This window comes from Geotrypetes seraphini, chromosome 14 (genome assembly GCF_902459505.1).
Source record: "Geotrypetes seraphini chromosome 14, aGeoSer1.1, whole genome shotgun sequence".
Lineage (NCBI taxonomy): Eukaryota > Metazoa > Chordata > Amphibia > Gymnophiona > Dermophiidae > Geotrypetes > Geotrypetes seraphini.
The window spans coordinates 75,294,958-75,314,750 of NC_047097.1; the positions used below are offsets into that span (position 1 = coordinate 75,294,958).

At 45.3% G+C, this 19,793-nt stretch overlaps 1 protein-coding gene across 6 annotated transcripts in view; it reads right to left on the reverse strand.

Moving 5' to 3' along the window:
* The window catches only part of UACA (uveal autoantigen with coiled-coil domains and ankyrin repeats), a 116,615-nt gene that overhangs the window by 64,439 nt on the left and 32,383 nt on the right, over positions 1 to 19,793 (reverse strand). For all 6 annotated transcript variants that reach the window (XM_033920285.1, XM_033920286.1, XM_033920287.1 and 3 more), the window contains exons 5-8: positions 16,677 to 16,734; positions 3,107 to 3,177; positions 877 to 983; positions 528 to 709 (exon numbers count right to left, since the gene is read on the reverse strand). In XM_033920285.1, the coding sequence (XP_033776176.1) occupies positions 528 to 709; positions 877 to 983; positions 3,107 to 3,177; positions 16,677 to 16,734 (418 nt within the window). The remainder of the gene's footprint in view (positions 1 to 527; positions 710 to 876; positions 984 to 3,106; positions 3,178 to 16,676; positions 16,735 to 19,793) is intronic.

Sequence of the window (19,793 nt, forward strand, 5' to 3'; positions counted from 1 at the left end):
CACAGGGGCCCACACAGACTGCGCTCAAGCCTCTGACCGAATCAGAAGACAAGCCGCTACCAGGGGGACGGACCCTGAGCTCCTGAAGGACCAAAGCAGGCTGGCTCCACAGGAACACGACAGATGTCCTGTGAGCTGCAGACCTCTCATGTGGGACTGCGTCCTTTCACCAGCAGAAGTCACAAAGAACTTCAAAAATCCAGTGGAAAAATGAGAATAAAGAAAAAACAGCAGAGCAAAAGACACTTTCCGAGTTCGTTTGCAGAAGGAAAACTGAAGGGGGTGCTGTGCTCCACTGCAAAAGGGGAGGAGTTCTCAAGTTCTTAAAGAGATATCCTTCTGCAGTTTGCAGGAAATGGGAATTAATAGCTACAGTTACAGTATGGACTCCCTCATATCCACCAACAGAACTCTAGGTTTCATCTCACTTCACCCTACCTGGACTCCCTTCTTACTCATGTCTTTTACATTATATACAACTGCATTCAGCTTCCAATGGTTATAATAATGCATCTCTTACCACCTACCTTTACTGGAATTGTCCAATGCTGCTCGAATAAGTGCCAGAATTTCGAGATTGTCCCCAATTCTAGCATAATAGGAGCTGTCATGGCCCAATACATCAACCAAGGAAGCATCTGCTCCATTCTTTAGGAGCACCTCCACAGCATCCTTACAGCCATATTCACAGCCTAACATGAGTGCTGTCCTGAAAAGGAATTAACACCATCAGCGTCAGGTCTCCAGAAAGAGCACCCAGCAAAATAACCAAAGAGAAAACACGCCCTTGTCCTTCATGAGGTTCAGTGCCAAGAGGCCTTCAAGCCTGAGGAAGTTAGAACACAGCACTGCTCTGAATCAGGAAGTGGTCCTCACTTGTTCTGCTTGTCACCAGCGTTGATATCTGCCCCCTTGTCAATCAGAAGCTGGCAGATGGCAGGACGGCACATCTGAGTGGCCAGCACTAGTGGCGTCCTCCCATCCTAGGAGAGGACAAAAAGGCAAAGGATAAGGAGACCTCTCGGGAAAAGGGGATGTGGTCAGCAAGTAGATCTCCCTTTACCTTCCTCCACAAACATCTGCTGCACTTCAAAAGCTACACTTACTGAGGGTATTCTCTGCATGGAAAGCAGATTTTACAAATTGAAAATTCAACTGTAAATATATGTACACAAGTATACACATAGATATGACTGCATATATTCACACACACAGGTTTAAGAACCATTGTCAGACCAAAGCCAGACTGGTGGCTCAATGGAAAGTGCTAAGCAGATGACTCGTGACTACTAGCTCAAGCATTCACTATCCCAATCATCACAGTGGCAGCTGTGTTAGCTGAATTGAAGTTGGAGGTGGATATAAAATAAAGAGAAAATGCCCCAGAAAGTGTGAATGAAGACTCATGATAACTAGGTCCAACAGATGCCACTGCTTTTCAAATCAAGCAATGCTCCTCCCTAATTCAAGGTATCAAATGCCCCAGGGAACACTACTACCCAGTCACCTGGTCCCAAGTTCAACAGCAGTGCCATGAAGGGGTACAGACTAGTGCTGCCCGATTCAGGAAAAAAAAATTCAATTCGATTCAGCCTATTGAATCGATTTTTCAATTCGATTTTCCTGCCCAATTGGGTGTTTTTTTCAAACATCTTGGTGGGTTTATTTTATAGCCTCTTCACCCCCTTTGCCTTCTCCTAACCACACTAGCAATGTGGTGTAAACAGAATAAACAAACAGAAAAGAAAGACTTTTCCTATCTCTGTTAAATCCTAGCTCACGTTTGTGGTCTAACATCAGCTCTGGCAGGATACACATTTCAAATCCGACATATTGTAATCACAAAACAGAAAATAAAATTATTTTTTCTACCTTTTGTTGTCTGGTCATTATTCAAATCTTGTTGGTCCCAGGCTCTGGTTGTCTTCCGATAACTTGCTTGCCAGGGTCTCCTTTCTTCTTTCTCCGTGCTAACCATCCATCTGCCATCTCTGTCCTCCCCTTCCATTTCCCTTCCCTCCCCCAAAGGTCTGGCATCTTTCCTTTTTTTCATCTCCCTCCCCAGATCCACCTTTTCTCAACTACCCTTTCATCCATCATCTCTCCCTCCTTCCCCACAATCCCAGGGTCCACATTTTCTCCCTTTCTTTTCCCAACTACCCTCCTATCCAGTATCTCTATCCCCCCTCCACACCATCCCTTGGTGTCCAACTTCTCTCCCTAAATCCCATTGTCCACCATCTCTCTCCCTCTCCTCTGTTTTTAGACTCACTATTTCTTCCTTCCCAAAGTCTGGCATATGCATGTCTCTTTGCCCCCCCCCCTTCCCTCCCTCCCTCCGTGTACTTCTACACCAGGGCCCCTCTCTCCCCTGAAGGTCTGTTCCCCCATGAAGACCTGCACCCCACCTCTGAAGGCCTGTACCACCGCCCCCCAAAGGACTGCATCCCCCCCAGAAGGCCTGCGTGTTCCCCTGGCCTCCCGCACATCCATTTGCCTAATATCAGCAGCCTGCAGAGATCGCCGGTGCTAGCGATCTTTGAAAGCTGCCATAGGCCTTCGGAGCCGTTTCCTCTGCCACAATCCTGCCTCTGACGTCAGAGGAGGGGTGAGACCGCGGCAGAGGAAACAGATCCGAAGACCTATGGCAGCTTGCAAAGATTGCTAGCATCGGCGATTTTCTCTGCAGGCTGCTGATATTAAGTAAATGGATGCGCGGGAGGTCAGGGGGGAAGCCAGACTCTAGCACTTCCCGACTGACCCTCTTCCCTTGCCATCTAAAGCAGGCGTGGCAGCGGCCGACCAGCAAGAGGCAGCGCTACTGCTCCTGCTTTAGGGGGGCTAGGGTCAGTTACCGAATCAGGAAGCCAATTTTTTATTTTTTTTTTTTAATCTATTCGAATCAATTCACTAGTACAGACCATGCTGGGTTTTCTACTCTCCTTCAAAACCCATCAGAAGTGGGCCTAGGAGTCGGACCAGGAACAGTATGCTTCAGTATAGAGAAAGTCTATTTTGGGACTGGGTGTGCAACTCCTGCATGGCAGATGGAGCACTATAGACAGGCAGACGGTATGAGAAGCAATGTGAGGAGACAGCTTCTTACCCCATCCTTAGCATTCACAGAGGCTCCATGGTCACAGAGGAGCTGCACACTGGAACGACAATCTGACATTGCTGCAGGGAAGAGAAAATACATGGTCTTATCCATGCTGTAATAGCAGGTGCAAGTACATGTAGATCATTTTTATTAGTATATACAAACAAATATATACTCAAAAGGAATGTCATAACATAAGAGTTGCCATACTGGGTCAGACTAAAAGGTTCATCAAGCCCAGCATCCTGTTTCCAACAGTGACCAATCCATGTCACAAATACCTGAAAGCATATTCCCAGAGAACAAGTATTCGAGTTTTCCTCTCCAACCTGCCTTCTACTCCATTTTCCCCTACCCCTCCCTGCAAGGCAAGCCTAAAAAACAAAAACAAAAAAAGCTTACGCCACAAAACTATTGACCTACCTAGCAGCTCATTTAAGCCAGGAACTACTCCCCATCATAGGGTCCTCTATCATACATGCAATTTACATTACATTACATTACATTACTGGCTTATATTCCGCCTGTACCTTGCAGTTCTAAGCGGATTACATCAGAAAGACAGCTGGACATTTCCAGGAAGAGAAATACAATTAAAGAAGTTGGACCTAGTACAACAAAAAAGATAGCTGGACTTTTCCAGTAAAAGGAATACAATTGAAGGCGTAAGGTCTAAAGCAATTTTGATGAGATGATTCTAAGAGGGGGTGAGAGGAGAAAAGGGAGGGATTAGGACGTTTGGGTGAATTCTTGAATAGTAGGGTCTTGATTTCTTTGCGGAAAGCCTTGAGGTCAGTTGAAGCTGTCAGTAGGTTGGTGATGGTGGGATCCAATTTAGCTGCATGTGTTGCTAGTAAGTTGTCATACATCTTTTTGCGTTTAGTTCCTTTAAAAGGGGGGTAGGAGAAAGGGGATTGGGTTCTCCTCTGTCTGGTTGAGAGGTTCCTGTTTAGACGGTTGTTTAGGTGGGTGGGTGCCATTCCGTTTAATGTTTTGAATAACATGCAGTATAGTTTGAATTGGATGCGGGCTTGTATTGGAAGCCAGTGTGAGTCTAGGAAGGCGTTGGTGATGTGGTCAAATTTTCCAAGGGAATAGATCATTCTGAGGGCAGTGTTCTGCACGGTCTGTAGTTGTTTTATTAGGTAGGTGGGACAGGAAAGGTAGAGGATATTGCAATAATCCAATAGACTTAGGACTAGGTATTGGACTATGAGTATGAATTGTTCTTTTTCAAAGAATTTTCTGATTTTGCGAAGGTTGCGCATGGTGAAGAATGCTTTTTGTGTGATTTTGTTGATTTGCACTTGAAGAGTGCAACCTCTGTCTACTGTTACTCCAAGGAGTTTGAGAGTGGGTTGTAAGGGATATTTGGTGAAGCTTAAAGCCCTACTTGTTCAATAAGTTTCTAGCAGAGCACTAAACCCTGCGCTCTCTCCGCATGTTACTCACACTCAACCCCTCAGATGACAGATGACTGTAAATGCTCCATTCACAGATACTGCTAGTACTCACTATGCCCTACACCCTCCTCCCCCCAAGCATTCGGGTATCTCTATCTATAACTTTAACTGTTATACTGTTATTGTAATATTATCTATCTGACAGTCACCAAGAAAGAATTAGCAAGACTTACAATAATACAGAATACAGCGGTCAGAATGATTTATAGCCTGAAGAAATTTGATCGTGTTACACCCTTTTATCGCGAATTGCATTGGCTGCCAATGGAGGCCCGGGTATTGTTTAAACTAGGCTGTTTCTGAATAAGTTGAATAGAATCGGGCCCAAGACCGAGCCCTGCGGTGCTCAGTGGAGTACCGCAGGGCTCGGTCTTGGGCCCGATTCTATTCAACTTATTCATAAGAGATATGATGCAAGGACTTAGAGGAAAGGTATCACTGTTCGCAGATGACGCCAAAATTTGCAACATAGTAAGCAAAAGCTTATTACCTGATCATATGACACAGGACCTACTACTTCTAGAACGATGGTCAACGACTTGGCAGCTGGGCTTCAATGCTAAAAAATGCAAGGTAATGCATCTGGGCAAGAGAAACCCGCGCAGAACTTATGCACTAAATGGTGAGACCTTGGTTAAGACCACGGCAGAACGGGATCTAGGGCTAATCATTAGTGATGACATGAAGGCCAATCAGGTGGAGAAAGCTTCCTCCAAGGCAAGACAAATGATGGGTTGTATCCGTAGAGGTTTTGTCAGCAGGAGTCCTGAAGTCATCATGCCGTTATACAGATCCATGGTGAGGCCTCACTTGGAGTACTGTGTTCAATTCTGGAGACCACACTACCGTAAGGACATGCTGAGGGTCGAGTCGGTTCAGCGAATGGCCACCAAGATGGTCTTGGGGCTCAAGGATCTAACGTATGAAGAAAGACTAAAAAAATTGCGGCTGTACTCACTTGAGGAAAGAAGGGAGAGGGGAGACATGATTGAAACGTTTAAGTACATCACGGGTCGCATCGAGTCGGAAGATGATATCTTCTGTCTCGTGGGACCCTCGACCACCAGAGGGCATCCACTGAAAATCAGGGGAGGGAAGTTTCATAGCGACTCCAGAAAGTACTTCTTCACCGAAAGAGTGGTGGATCAGTGGAACAGACTCCCACTGCAGGTGATTGAGGCCAGCAACGTGACGGATTTTAAGAGAAAATGGGATGCTCTCGTGGGATCTTTGAGGGAGTAAATTCAGAGGGACGGATTCTTGGCAGAGGCAGACTCGATGGGCTATGGCCCTTTTCTGCCACCATTTTCTATGTTTCTATGTTTCTAAGGCTGTTTATGGTACAGCTCCTTCTTACTTAGTCAATAGATTTTAGCATCATAGTAAAAAAGGCGGTAAGTGACAAGAAGCATCGTTCAAAAAATGGAAAAAGGACCAAACAAAGGACAACCAAAAGGAGCACAAAGAACACCAAAGGGAGTGTCACAGAGTGGTTAGGAAAGCAAAAAGAGAATATGAAGAGAGGCTGGTGGGGGAAGCAACAAACTTCAAATCATTCTTCAAGTACGTTAAGGGGAAGCAACCAGCAAGGGAGGAAGTGGGACCCTTGGATGATGGAGACAGAAAGGGAGTAGTAAAAGAGGAAAAAGAGATAGCTGACAAGTTAAATCAGTTCTTCACGTCAGTCTTCACGAGGAAGGACACAACCAACATTCCGGAACCCGACTCAATCGCAGCAAATTGATAAGGATCTGATTGTGGATATCCAAAAGTTTGGAAGGAAAGAGGAGGTTCTGCTGTTGGGAGATTTCAACCTGCCGGATGCGGACTGGAATGTTCCGTCTGCGGAATCGGAAAGAAGTAGGGAGATTGTGGATGCCTTTCAAGAGGCTCTGCTCAGACAAATGGTGACGGAACCCACAAGGGAAAAAGCGATATTGGATCTGGTCCTCACAAATGGAGAGAGTATCTCTAATGTTCGAGTGGGTGCTCACCTGGGTAGTAGCGATCATCAAACGGTTTGGTTTGATATAACGGCTAAAGTGGAGAGCGGCCGCACGATACTTAAAGTCCTAGATTTCAAACGTACGGACTTTAATGCAATGGGAAAGTACCTGAAGAAAGAGCTGTTAGGATGGGAGGACATAAGAGAAGTGGAAAGACAGTGGTCTAAGCTGAAAGGAGCGATAAAAATGGCTATGGACCTTTATGTGAAGAAAATCAATAAAAACAAAAGAAAAAGGAAGCCGATATGGTTCTCCAACCTAGTGGCTGAGAAAATAAAGGCGAAAGAGTTGGCGTTCATGAAATATAAAAAAAACCCAAGAAGAGGAGAGCAGAAAGGACTACAGGGTGAAACTGAAAGAAGCCAAGAGAGAGATACGTTTGGCGAAGGCACAGGCGGAAGAACAAATGGCTAAAAATGTAAAAAAGGGAGATAAAAATTTTTTCAGATATATTAGTGAAAGGAGGAAGATAAAAAATGGAATTGCTAGGCTAAAAGATGCTGGGAACAAATATGTGGAGAGTGATGAGGAGAAAGCAAATGTGCTAAACAAATACTTCTGTTCTGTGTTCACAGAAGAAAATCCTGGAGAAGGACCGAGATTGTCCGGCAAAGTTACACGAGAAAATGGAGTAGATTCTGCGCCGTTCACGGAGGAGGGTGTTTATGAGCAACTTGAAAAACTGAAGGTGGACAAAGCGATGGGACCAGACGGGATCCATCCCAGGATACTAAGGGAACTCAGAGAGGTTCTGGCGAGTCCTATTAAAGACTTGTTCAACAAATCTCTGGAGACGGGAGTGATTCCTGGGGATTGGAGGAGAGCGGATGTGGTCCCTATTCATAAAAGTGGTCACAGGGATGAAGCAGGAAACTACAGGCCGGTGAGCCTCACTTCAGTTGTTGGAAAAATAATGGAAGTGTTGCTGAAAGAAAGGATAGTGTATTTCCTTGAATCTAATGGGTTACAGGATCCGAGGCAACATGGCTTTACAAAAGGTAAATAGTGCCAAACGAACCTGATTGAATTTTTTGATTGGGTGACCAGAGAGCTGGATCGAGGACATATGCTAGATGTGATTTATTTGGATTTCAGCAAGGCCTTTGATACAGTTCCTCATAGGAGGCTGTTGAACAAACTTGAAGGGCTAAAGTTAGGACCCAAAGTGGTGAACTGGGTCAGAAACTGGCTGTCGGACAGACGCCAGAGGGTGGTGGTTAATGGAAGTCGCTCGAAGGAAGGAAAGGTGACTAGTGGAGTCCCTCAGGGTTCGGTGCTGGGGCCAATCCTGTTCAATATGTATGTAAGTGACATTGCTGAAGGGTTAGAAGGAAAAGTGTGCCTTTTTGCAGATGATACCAAGATTTGTAACAGAGTAGACACCGAAGAGGGTGTGGAAAATATGAAAAAGGATCTGCAAAAGTTAGAGGAATGGTCTAATGCCTGGCAACTAAAATTCAATGCAAAGAAATGCAGAGTAATGCATTTGGGGATTAATAATAGGAAGGAACCGTATATGCTGGGAGGAGAGAAGCTGATATGCACGGACGGGGAGAGGGACCTCGGGGTGATAGTGTCCGAAGATCTAAAGGCGAAAAAACAGTGTGACAAGGCAGTGGCTGCTGCCAGAAGGATTCTGGGCTGTATAAAGAGAGGCGTAGTCAGTAGAAGAAAGAAGGTGTTGATGCCCCTGTACAGGTCATTGGTGAGGCCCCACTTGGAGTATTGTGTTCAGTTTTGGAGACCGTATCTGGCGAAAGACGTAAGAAGACTTGAGGCGGTCCAGAGGAGGGCGACGAAAATGATAGGAGGCTTGCACCAGAAGACATATGAGGAGAGACTGGAAGCCCTGAATATGTATACCCTAGAGGAAAGGAGAGACAGGGGAGATATGATTCAGACGTTCAAATACTTAAAGGGTATTAACGTAGAACAAAATCTTTTCCAGAGAAAGGAAAATGGTAAAACCAGAGGACATAATTTGAGGTTGAGGGGTGGTAGATTCAGGGGCAATGTTAGGAAATTCTACTTTACGGAGAGGGTGGTGGATGCCTGGAATGCGCTCCCGGGAGAGGTGGTGGAGAGTAAAACTGTGACTGAGTTCAAAGAAGCGTGGGATGAACACAGAAGATTTAGAATCAGAAAATAATATTAAAGATTGAACTAGGCCAGTTACTGGGCAGACTTGTACGGTCTGTGTCTGTGTATGGCCGTTTGGAGGAGGATGGGCAGGGGAGGGCTTCAATGGCTGGGAGGGTGTAGATGGGCTGGAGTAAGTCTTAACAGAGATTTCGGCAGTTGGAACCCAAGCACAGTACCGGGTAAAGCTTTGGATTCTCGCCCAGAAATAGCTAAGAAGAAAAAAAAAAAATAATTTTTAATTGAATCAGGTTGGGCAGACTGGATGGACCATTCGGGTCTTTATCTGCCGTCATCTACTATGTTACTATGTTAGATCGTAAATGGAGATCAGGATGATAAGTTGGTCCAACTAGAGGTAAGCCAAGAGGATGTCCTCAGGCAGATAGACAGGCTAAAGAGCGACAAATCGCCAGGTCCGGACGGCATTCACCCAAGGGTACTCAAGGAACTAAGGAACGAAATAGTGGAGCCACTTCGACAAATATGCAACCTATCCTTAAAAACTGGAGAGATACCGGAGGACTGGAAAATAGCAAATGTCACTCCCATCTTCAAGAAGGGTTCAAGGGGTGACCCAGGAAACTACAGGCCGGTGAGCTTGACCTCGGTCCCGGGAAAGATGATGGAAGCGCTGATTAAGGACAGCATCTATGAACACATCGAAAACAATGGACAGCTAAAGTCGAGTCAGCATGGCTTCTGCAAGGGTAGGTCATGCCTCACAAACCTATTGCATTTCTTTGAGGGGGTAAACAGCCAGGTGGATAAAGGGGAATCCATAGACATCATTTACCTTGACTTCCAAAAAGCCTTCGACAAGGTGCCACACGAAAGACTGCTTAAGAAGCTATGGAATCACGGGGTGCAAGAGGAGGTCCACCAATGGATCAAAAACTGGCTGGCAGACAGGAAACAGAGGGTTGGAGTAAAGGGACATTATTCAGACTGGCAAGGGGTCACGAGCGGAGTTCAGCAGGGGTCGGTGCTGGGATCGCTCCTGTTCAATATATTTATTAACGACCTGGAGGCGGGAACAAAATGTGAGGTCATTAAATTTGCAGATGACACCAAACTATACAGCAGGGTTAAAACCACAGAAGACTGCGAAGATCTCCAAAAGGATCTGATGACACTGGAAGAGTGGGCCAAAAAGTGGCAAATGAGCTTCAACATAGGGAAATGCAAGGTCATGCATGTAGGGAAAAAGAACCCAATGTACACTTACAAAATGGGGGGGATCACTGTTAGGGGTAAGGAACCTTGAAAAAGACCTGGGAGTAATGGTAGACACAACATTAAAGGCGTCGGCACAGTGCGCCACAGCCTCAAGGAAAGCAAACAAAATGTTGGGTCATCCTACCACTGTATCGCGCAATGGTGCGCCCCCATTTGGAGTACTGTGTCTAGTACTGGTCACCGTTCCTCAAGAAGGACATGGCAGTACTTGAGGGAGTCCAGAGAAGAGCAACTAAGCTGATAAAGGGTATGGAAAATCTCTCATACACTGACAGACTGAAAAAACTGGGGCTGTTCTCCCTAGAGAAGTGGAGACTTAGAGGAGACATGATAGAAACCTTCAAGATCCTGAAGGGCATAGAAAAAGTAGACAGGGACAGATTTTTCAAATTATGGGGAACCACAAGTACAAGGGGGCACTCGGAGAAATTGAAAGGGGACAGGTTTAGAACAAACGCTAGGAAGTTCTTTTTCACCCAGAGGGTGGTGGATACATGGAACGCGCTCCCGGAGGCTGTGATAGGCAGGAGCACGTTACAGGGCTTCAAAGAAGGTTTGGATAGGTTCCTAGAGGACAAAGGGATTGAGGGGTACAGATAAGATTAGACGTGGGTTATAGGGATAGGAGTAGAGGTAGGTTATAGAAATAGTTAGGGACCACTGCTCAGGCAATGGGCCTGATGGGCCGTCGCGGGAGCAAACCGCTGGGCGAGATGGACCTCTGGTCTGCCTCAGCGGAGGCAACTTCTTATGTTCTTATGATACTCTCTTGGAGGATGTTCCGGAGGAACTTGATGGAACTGAAGAGAGTATCCCTCCCTTACGATGGAAAGGACCCAGAGGTCGGAGGTAATAGTCGTCCATCGGTGGTAAAAATGATGGAGACGACATCCGATAGGGGGAAAAGTGGGGAAAGGCAGAACGACTGACATTATGCTTTGAAGGAGACAGTCAAAAAGGCTGAGGAGCCTTGGGGACAGCAGAGGGTTGAGGCTTCTGCTGTTGCTTCTGTGGATGCTGCCTCTTAACAGGCTGACGGATGGCAGGAGCCTGTTTAGGTGGAAAACGCTGCTAGTAAATCAAAAGTGGGCGGGAAGGACGAGGAGGAGCTGGCTTTGGCTTCGGACGTTGAATAGATTGGAAAGACTTCTCGTGGATAGAAAGCTTCTTGATTGCCGCCTCAATGGACTCATCGAAGAGGTCAGTACCAACGCACGGGACATTAGCCAGCCTGTCCTGCAGATTGGGGTCCATGTCGATGGTCCGGAGCCACGCAAGGCGTCGCATGGCTACTGAGCAAGCAGTAGCCCGAGCAGACAACTCAAAGGCATCGTATGAGGACTGCATCAATTGCAACTGGAGTTAGGACAAAGAAGTCAGGACTTCCTGGTATTCGAAATGTGCTCGAGAATCCAAGTAGGGCATGAACTTGGGAAGGACAGACAGGAAAAATTCAAAATAGGTAATAAAATGAAAATTGTAATTGAGAACTCTGGACGTCATCATAGAATTCTGGTAAATGCTGAACCTGTCCATTGTCTTGCCTTCCCTGCCAGGTGGAACAGTGGCATATACCTGGGAGGGGGTGAGACCTCTTCAATGAAGATTCTACCAAAAGGGATTGATGGGATAGCTGGGCACTGTCAAACCCCTTATGATGAACCGTGCGGTATCTGGAATCCAATTTTCACGGAACAGCGGGGATGGAATAGGGGGTCTCCAGACAGCGGACAAAGGTCTGATCCAACAGCTTATGAAGAGGAAGCCTGAGGGATTTCAGCAGGAGGTTGAGGGAGATGCATTGTCTCGAGATACTCCTTCGAAAATTTGGACCCAGTGTCCAGTTGAATGTCCAAATCAGCTGCCATCTGACGGAGAAAAGAAGAAAAAGACAGCTGGTCAGCCAAAGCAGTGCCTCGAGAGGGACTCGAGGACGTCAAGGCTTCTGGATCCAATGAGGACGGGGATCTAGATGGGGAAAAAGATCCCATCGTGTCCTCGAGCTCCGGCAGTGGAGGAGGTGAAGTAGCCGGTGGTGAATACTGAAGAAAAGGCTGCTTTCGATGAGGCGAGGCATGCCTGGATGAATGCCTCAAAGAATGTCTCGATCGATGATACGAGCTATGTCTGGAAGCAGGCCTTGACAGACGAGGCGAGTGCGTCTTCGCTGAGGCCCCCCAGAGAGTGGATGGGGCTGGAAGCGGTGGATCGAAGCAGAGGAGGATGGCTGGAAGCACCGCGAGGCACTTGCAAAGACTCGAGCCCTTACATCGAGTGGATCAGTTCCAATGGAGGCACTCGCAAAAACTCTGCTCCAAGCGATGCATGCATCGATGCCAGACCAGACACTCGCAGAGACTCTGCTCCCTGTAGAAAGTGTGCGTACGGCTGAGGCACAGGAGGTGGCTCGACCTCGCGGGAGACCTCCGCATGCCCAGGCTGGAGTTGAGAGAGAAGCTTCGGCCCCATTGTGGTAAAAAGCTGAATGAATTGCTTCTCAAGTAAGGTATGGAACGAAGCCGGCAAGGATGGATCCGCGTCACCAACGGGACCACCTGCACGGGCTTCGTGCTCCCTTGAGGCAGTGTGAGAGTGCTTGGACTTAGAAGTCTTGGGCACTTTGAGCACTACCGGGGGAATGGGCTGCTGCGCTATCTGACCTGAAGAGACAGAGGAAGGCACCGCAGCCGGCGTCGAAGGCTGAGCCGGTACAAACGAAGCAGGTTTGATGAGGCTCGGAGCAGCAGACGTGGAAGACTGGAGAGCTTCGGATGAGGTCGAAGGTGAAGCACTCTTCGATGACGAAAGCTCCGTCGAAGACTCCATGCTGTAAAGCTGCTCCCACAAGAGGCAACGACGCTTGAAAGCACGGGCTATAAGTGTTGAGCAAGGCCGGCACGATTTTTGGAGGTGTTGAGGCCCGAGACACCGAAGACAGCGTCGATGAGGGTCCGTCAGTGAAATCGCGCGCTGGCACTTGGAACACTTTTTAAAACCGGTAGCAGGCCGGGACATAGGCCGGAAGAGCTCCGCCGCAAGATCGAAGCCGCAGGGCTACGGCCACGTGGCCTGCCCGGTCGAACAGATGGAAGAAATTTTTTTTTTTTTTTTTTTTTAAACAACAAAACACGTCGAAAATCAGCGATTGTGAGAAAATTAACCCAAAACCGCGGACTTAAGAAGGCACAAGTGAAGAAACTTCATGCAGACAGTCGAAGACGGACTTCTCGGCTCAGCGGAAAAGTAAGAACTGAGGAGACGCGCCCTGCGCTGGGCGGGAAGGCACTCGCGCATGCGCGGGCGACTCGAAACTTCGCGTTTCTTCAAGCAAAACTGCTTGTGAGGCGTCCACATCGGGGCTCCGTTGGGTCAAGTCACCCACTTGTGAGAATACCTGCCTGCTTGTCCTGGGATAATAAATGTCACAAAAAATGTTCAACTGAAAGAATGTAACAATGTAGAACACGCAATCCAAAGTAACAGCATGGAACAAAAATCCATGCTAAACCCCCCCCAAAAACCAACATTTACTTATCTGTGTAATAGCGGTCATCAGCAGTCTCAAGATACTGAAGCACTCCAATCATTCCTCAATTTCCACAAACATAATAAACAGGCAGACAGTCTGTCCAGATCCAACATTTCCCAACAGCAGAACCCTGTTTCGCCGAAGCATCTTCAGATGAGTGCCAGCATGGACAAACTTTAGCAACAAACATTTTGGCAGTCCAGCATAGCAGCAACCCGCCCTGGCATAAGCAATCAAACTCCCATGTCAGGACATCTTAGGAAGACTTTCTACTCGATCATTGTGTTCAGCCGTACAACAAAATGCAGAGAAAATCACGACCCAACAATAAACAGTGTTCCACCAAAAAACACAGTTCCTTAACAGGAGTTATCTGGGGACAAAAGGCAGATATTCTCACATATGGGTGACGTCATCTATGGGACCTGGTATGGACAGTCTGAAAGTGAACTGTCACTTTAATTTTTAAAGTGCTTGCGACTATCCATACCACACATGGGCGACTGCCTTCCCACCCGAAGAGGCTCACGGTTCCTCAGTTCCATAAGGAAGCTAAGAAGCCAATCAGGGGAGGTGGATGGGATGTGAGAATATCTGCCTGCTATTCGCGGATAACAAGTTTCAAATTTATTAAAAATTTGATATACCACCTTATCAATTTATTTCAAGGTGGTTATACATTTTAAAATAGGGTAAAAACAGATAATACAAATTAACATAACTTTAACAAAATAAACATACACGATTAGACAAAACAATAGCATACTCGACTGGACAAACGGGTACGAGTGGAAAAAAAGGGAAGAAGTACAATGATTAAAGAAAAGTAAGGTATAAAGGTATAAACAAAAGGGAGGGGTTAAAAACAAGTAAGTCCAATAAAAGCGGAATCTTTATCATCCGGATGGTAAGTAACTGTGCTTTATCCTAGGACAAGCAGGCAACATATTCTCACATATGGGACTCCCTAGCTTACTGCAATGGGATGGAGGGAGAGTTGGCCATTAAGAGAATACAATTTCTAACACTATTTGGCCAAAGTGACCATCCCGTCTGGAATAGGATTCCAGACAGTAATGAGAGGTGAACTGAGGACCATGTAGCTGTTTTGCAGATTTTATCAAAGGGAGTGGAACGAAATAATGCAACTGAAGCTGCCATAGCTCGGATCTTATGTGCTGTTACACGACCCCCCAAGCTGCAGCTCAACCTGAGCATAGCAAAATTAAATACAAGCCACCAGCCATGTGGAAATACTGTAGTTCTTTTGGATACAGGGCGGCCCAATCTATTAAGATCAAAGGAGATGAACAGTTGAGGAGATGTTCTGTGAGATTGAGTCCTTTTGCAAGTAATAAACCAAGACTTATTTGCAGATCAAGGTATGAAGAGCTGTTGCACCAAGATGAGAATGAGGTTTTGGAAAGAAAATTGGAAGCACAATCTATTGATTGAAGTGAAAATCTGTGAACACTTTTGGAAAGAATGTAGAATGAGTGCGTAAGACTACTTTAACATGGTAGAAAACCGTAAAGGGTGAGTTCCATACCAGTGTTTCTCAACCTTTTCACGCCAAGTACTCCCTAAGCCTAACAAATACCAACCGAGTACTCCCGCCCAAACTCTGCCCCAGACTCCACCCCCATAATAATACTAATTGTAATGCAATTTCTTCCATTCATTTTTCATATATATACAATCTTAATACATAAAGGTAACCACAAAATTAAAAAAACACAAAGCACTCTGTACACAGAGAAAATGTTAATTATCATTTATATTTGGGGGGTTTTCAAAGATGTCAAGGCAGATGACTTTAAAATATGCAATGTCACCTCAGTAACAACTATAGAAAAATAGACAAATATAGTACAAAATATAGACAACAGATATAAATTCTCAAAACTTACACATTTTGATCACTAAACTAACAAAATCATTTTTCCTACCTTTGCTGTCTGATGATTTCATGAATCTCTGGTTGCACTTCCTTCTGACTGTGCATCCAATCTTTCTTTCTTTCTGCCTCCTGCATGCTTCCTCTCCTCCAGACCTCATTCCATTCCCCAACCAACATCTCTCTATCCCTCCATGAGTCCAACTTTATTTCCTCTCTGATCCCCCAGATCATTTTTCACCACAGCCCACCAGTCCCATGCCCATTTCTCCTTCTATCACCCCTCTCCACCATGCCACAGCTTTGCCTCCATCACTATGCCCAACATTCCTCCCCTTTGCATCCCTTCAATCTATCCTCTCTGTTCCTTCTCCACCACTATATCCAACATTTCTCCCTCTCATCCTTCTATTCCCCATGCATCTCTAAGCCTAATTTTCCTCTTCCTTTTTCCCCATATGCACCATCTCTTTCCCTCTCACTCACACACTCAGGCCCAACAATTGTCCCTTTCTATTCCCTCCATCCTTCCTATGTCCCAAGTTAGTGCCCCCTTCCTCCCTCCCTCCCTTCTTCTTATGTCCCAAGTTAGGAAGGAGGGAGGAAGGGAGCACTATGTCCCAAGTTCATGCCCCCTCCCCCTTACTGCCTTCCAGCCTTTGTCCTTCTTCCCTTGCCGAAGCCTGCCTGCTTGCCTCATCGAAGCCTGCCTATCCGCCGCCAATTCCTCCTCCCCCCTGGTCTGCCACTGCCCCCTGTCCACAGCCGCTGCTCCATTTAATTACTCCCCCACTGCTGCTGCAACTCCAGGAAGGGAAGTGCCACAGAGATCTGCATAATTCCACATACTATATTTCTTAAATTCCTGAAAACATGGCTAGGTGCCTAACCCTACTCCATCACCCAAACCACACACAACACCCTACAAATTCATGACACCAGAATTCCATACCAGGAACAAAACCTGAACTATCTCTGTATTTATCTCCTACTTGTACTGACTTAACTGCATTTTTGAATTGCTTATACTACACCGATTACTATTGCTTATATTGTAATTTAACTTATACTGTTGTAACTGCTTATCTTCTACTTGTAATGAACTGCATTTGAAATGCTCATCTCACGCACAGATCATTGTTGTAGCCTGCCTCAAACTCCACTCTGGAAGATTTAACATACAATACATCCTCACAACACCTTGTCAAGAAATCATGTCCCCCCTTGCCCAGGACTTTTATCATCATATTTATCATCATTATCCCCTTTTTGCCTTGCTCTTTGCTCCCATCGACCACCTCACCTGCATCATGTAGTGCTGTTCTTCCCTGCAGGTCCACATTCTCCGTTGGACAGTTAAACTGTTGAAGTAACAAAATTGATTTATTCAACATGAATCAAAGCAAGAGATCCTTACCCTCTTTCTGTGGGTCTTCCCCTAAGCTCTACTCTTCAGCCACACACTCTATTTCCTTTTCCCATACATTCCTATTGCTGTTTTGCATTGTATCTTCCAAACCTTTTCTCACCCTTTCCTCTTTAGTTCTTGCTCTTATGTTAATGCATTTATGCTCATTATTTCATTACTACAAGACTTAAGCTTTCTCCTCTCTCCCTCAGCTCCCGTGTGGATCCATTTCTATCATTTCTACCCAAGTCTACTTCTCTAATTTTGATAGTTTAGTGAGGCTTGATATACTGCTCTTCAGACAAATCAGAGTAGTTTACAAATGATCAAATGATAGAAGTTCAATCATTCTAACTACTGTCCCTTCTACCACCTGCCTAACTTCAGACACCAGTTCCATTGGGAGAACAGGCAAAATATTGAAATAAATAAAAATTATGGTAATAAAATTTGGCCTTCATGCATGTCTGTGAGACAACTGCAACTGCATGTTGAGTATTATATACAGTTCTGGGCATCCTGCTTCAAAGGATATTGCAGATCTAGAAAAGATTTAGAGAAGGCAGCCAAAAAAAAAAAACAAACACAACCAACAAAGGGAATGGAACACTCGTCTATGAAGAAAGATCTGACCATCCATACCATCTATTACTCGCTCTCTCGCTCCTTTATCTTATTTGGATTTTAATCAACCATCTTTTCATGATGAGATTCACCCAAAGCAGTTTACAATACTGTACACTGCACTCGCTTTATTGAATTCAGATGCAGTCTTCCTCTCCACCTCCTCCACAGAAAGGTCACCCATCTACCATCCTTTCTCAGTCTACCCCTTTCACTTTCATCCTATGCCCTCTTTATTCCAGAACTTCCTTCCAATTGATAGAGACTTGCCTCCTGTGCATTGACGCAATATAGGTATTTAAACATCTACCTCCTCTCCTGCCTTTCTTCCAATGTACCACACAGAATGAGGGAACACACTTGAACCTAGCAATTCTATAAAGCAACTAGTGTGCATTTTATTCTTTTCCTTTCCTGCTGAGGTGTAACATATTTATAATATAGAAGAACAGCCTCAAAGGCTCAACAAGCATAGAGAGCAGGATAACTGCCCAAATGAACTATGCTTTTCTGGAAGAAAACAGTGGGACCGGACAAGAAGCTTTCCAAAGAGCCATCAGGAGTAGAATCAAATGACTTATTGTAATCCAAGCATGTACAGTGGTAAACAACCCGATAGTATTGCGATTCGGCGTATTAATACGCCTCCATCAGGGGTCACTGTAAAGCTATATTGCTATACAGTATTTCACTGAAAATGATAAAACATCAAATCTGGAGCACACTGAAAAATAAACACAGTTTAGGAAAATCAACTACGAAGAGCTACGTCAGAAGGACAGAAAACTCTCACTGAGGGGGCAGAAGCAGCTCCTTGTGAAGGAGCCAGAGTTGAAAAGATGCAAAACCCTACAGTTCAGAGCCACTAGACACATTGTACTAGAAAATAGGCTTGTGGTACTCAAGGAAGAGGTCCAAAATTATTAAGTGCCAACTCCCTTCCAAGAATAGGGCATATGACAGTCTAATAGTTTAGCTTAGTTTATTTGATAAACTGTAAATATGAACAAAAGTAAAATCTAAGCAGTTTATAAGTAAAAAATAAAACTCGGGGGGGGGGGGTGGTTTAAAATCAATGACATACAATCATTCAAACAGACTTACAGGCACAAGAGATAAAAGGAAAGGGAAAAGTTACAAAGCAATTAAGGGTGGTGGGTAGGGATGGAACATGTGGATAGATAATGTTATGCTCCAGAACCAAATCATAACATAGTATATGATGGACAATAAAGACCTGAACGGTCCATCCAATCTGCCCATAAGTTATATCCATTAAAAAATACATGATTAGATGATTAGATTAACTTGTCTCTTCTTTGATATTTATGGGCCATATACTGTAAAGTCTGGTATTGTCCTAGGTTCCAAATGCTGAAGTTGCTGTCCAAGCTCACTCCAGCCTATCCAAACATCCTCATTTTCCATATTAGTGGAGTTCCCATTTATGCCCACCCTAGCCCATCCTGCACCAAAACACCATATATGGAACACATACTGTGCAAGTCTGTCCAATACCAGCCTTAATTCTTTAATTTACATCCTTCATTTTCTAATTGGAGATCCTCTATTTAATATAAGTCAGCTAAGAAGCCAACCCGGGGAGGTGGGAGGGACGCAAGAATATCTGCCTGTTGTCCCTGGATAACACCTGTTACGGTAAGTAACTGTGCTTTATCCCAGGACAAGCAGGCAGCATATTCTTGACTGATGGGTGACCTCCAAGCTAACAAAAAGAGGGATGGAGGGAAGGTTGGCCATTAGGAAAATAAATTTTGTAAAACAGATTGGCCGAAGTGTCCATCCCGTCTGGAGAATGCATCCAGACAATAGTGAGATGTAAAAGTATGAACTGAGGACCAAGTAGCAGCCTTGCAGATTTCCTCAATGGAAGTGGAGCGGAGGAAAGCTACAGACGCTGCCATAGCTCTAACTTTGTGGCCCGTGACAGAACCTTCCAGTGTCAGGCCCGACTGAGCATAACAGAATGAAACGCAAGCAGCAAGCCAATTGGATAGAGTGCGTTTAGATACAGGATGACCCAACTTGTTAGGATCAAAGGACAAAAACAGTTGAGGAGATGATCTGTGAGGTTTAGTGCGTTCAAGATAGTAAGTCAAAGCACGTTTACAGTCCAAGGTATGCAAAGCCTGTTCACCTGGATGAGAATGAGGCTTCGGAAAAAATACAGGTAGGACTATGGACTGATTAAGATGAAAGTCAGACACAACCTTAGGGAGAAACTTTGGATGTGTACGGAGAACCACCTTATCATGGTGAAAAACAGTGAAAGGTGGATCGGCCACTAGTGCATGCAACTCACTGACCCTCCTGGCAGAAGTGAAAGCTATAAGGAAGACCACTTTCCAAGTAAGAAATTTGAAATGT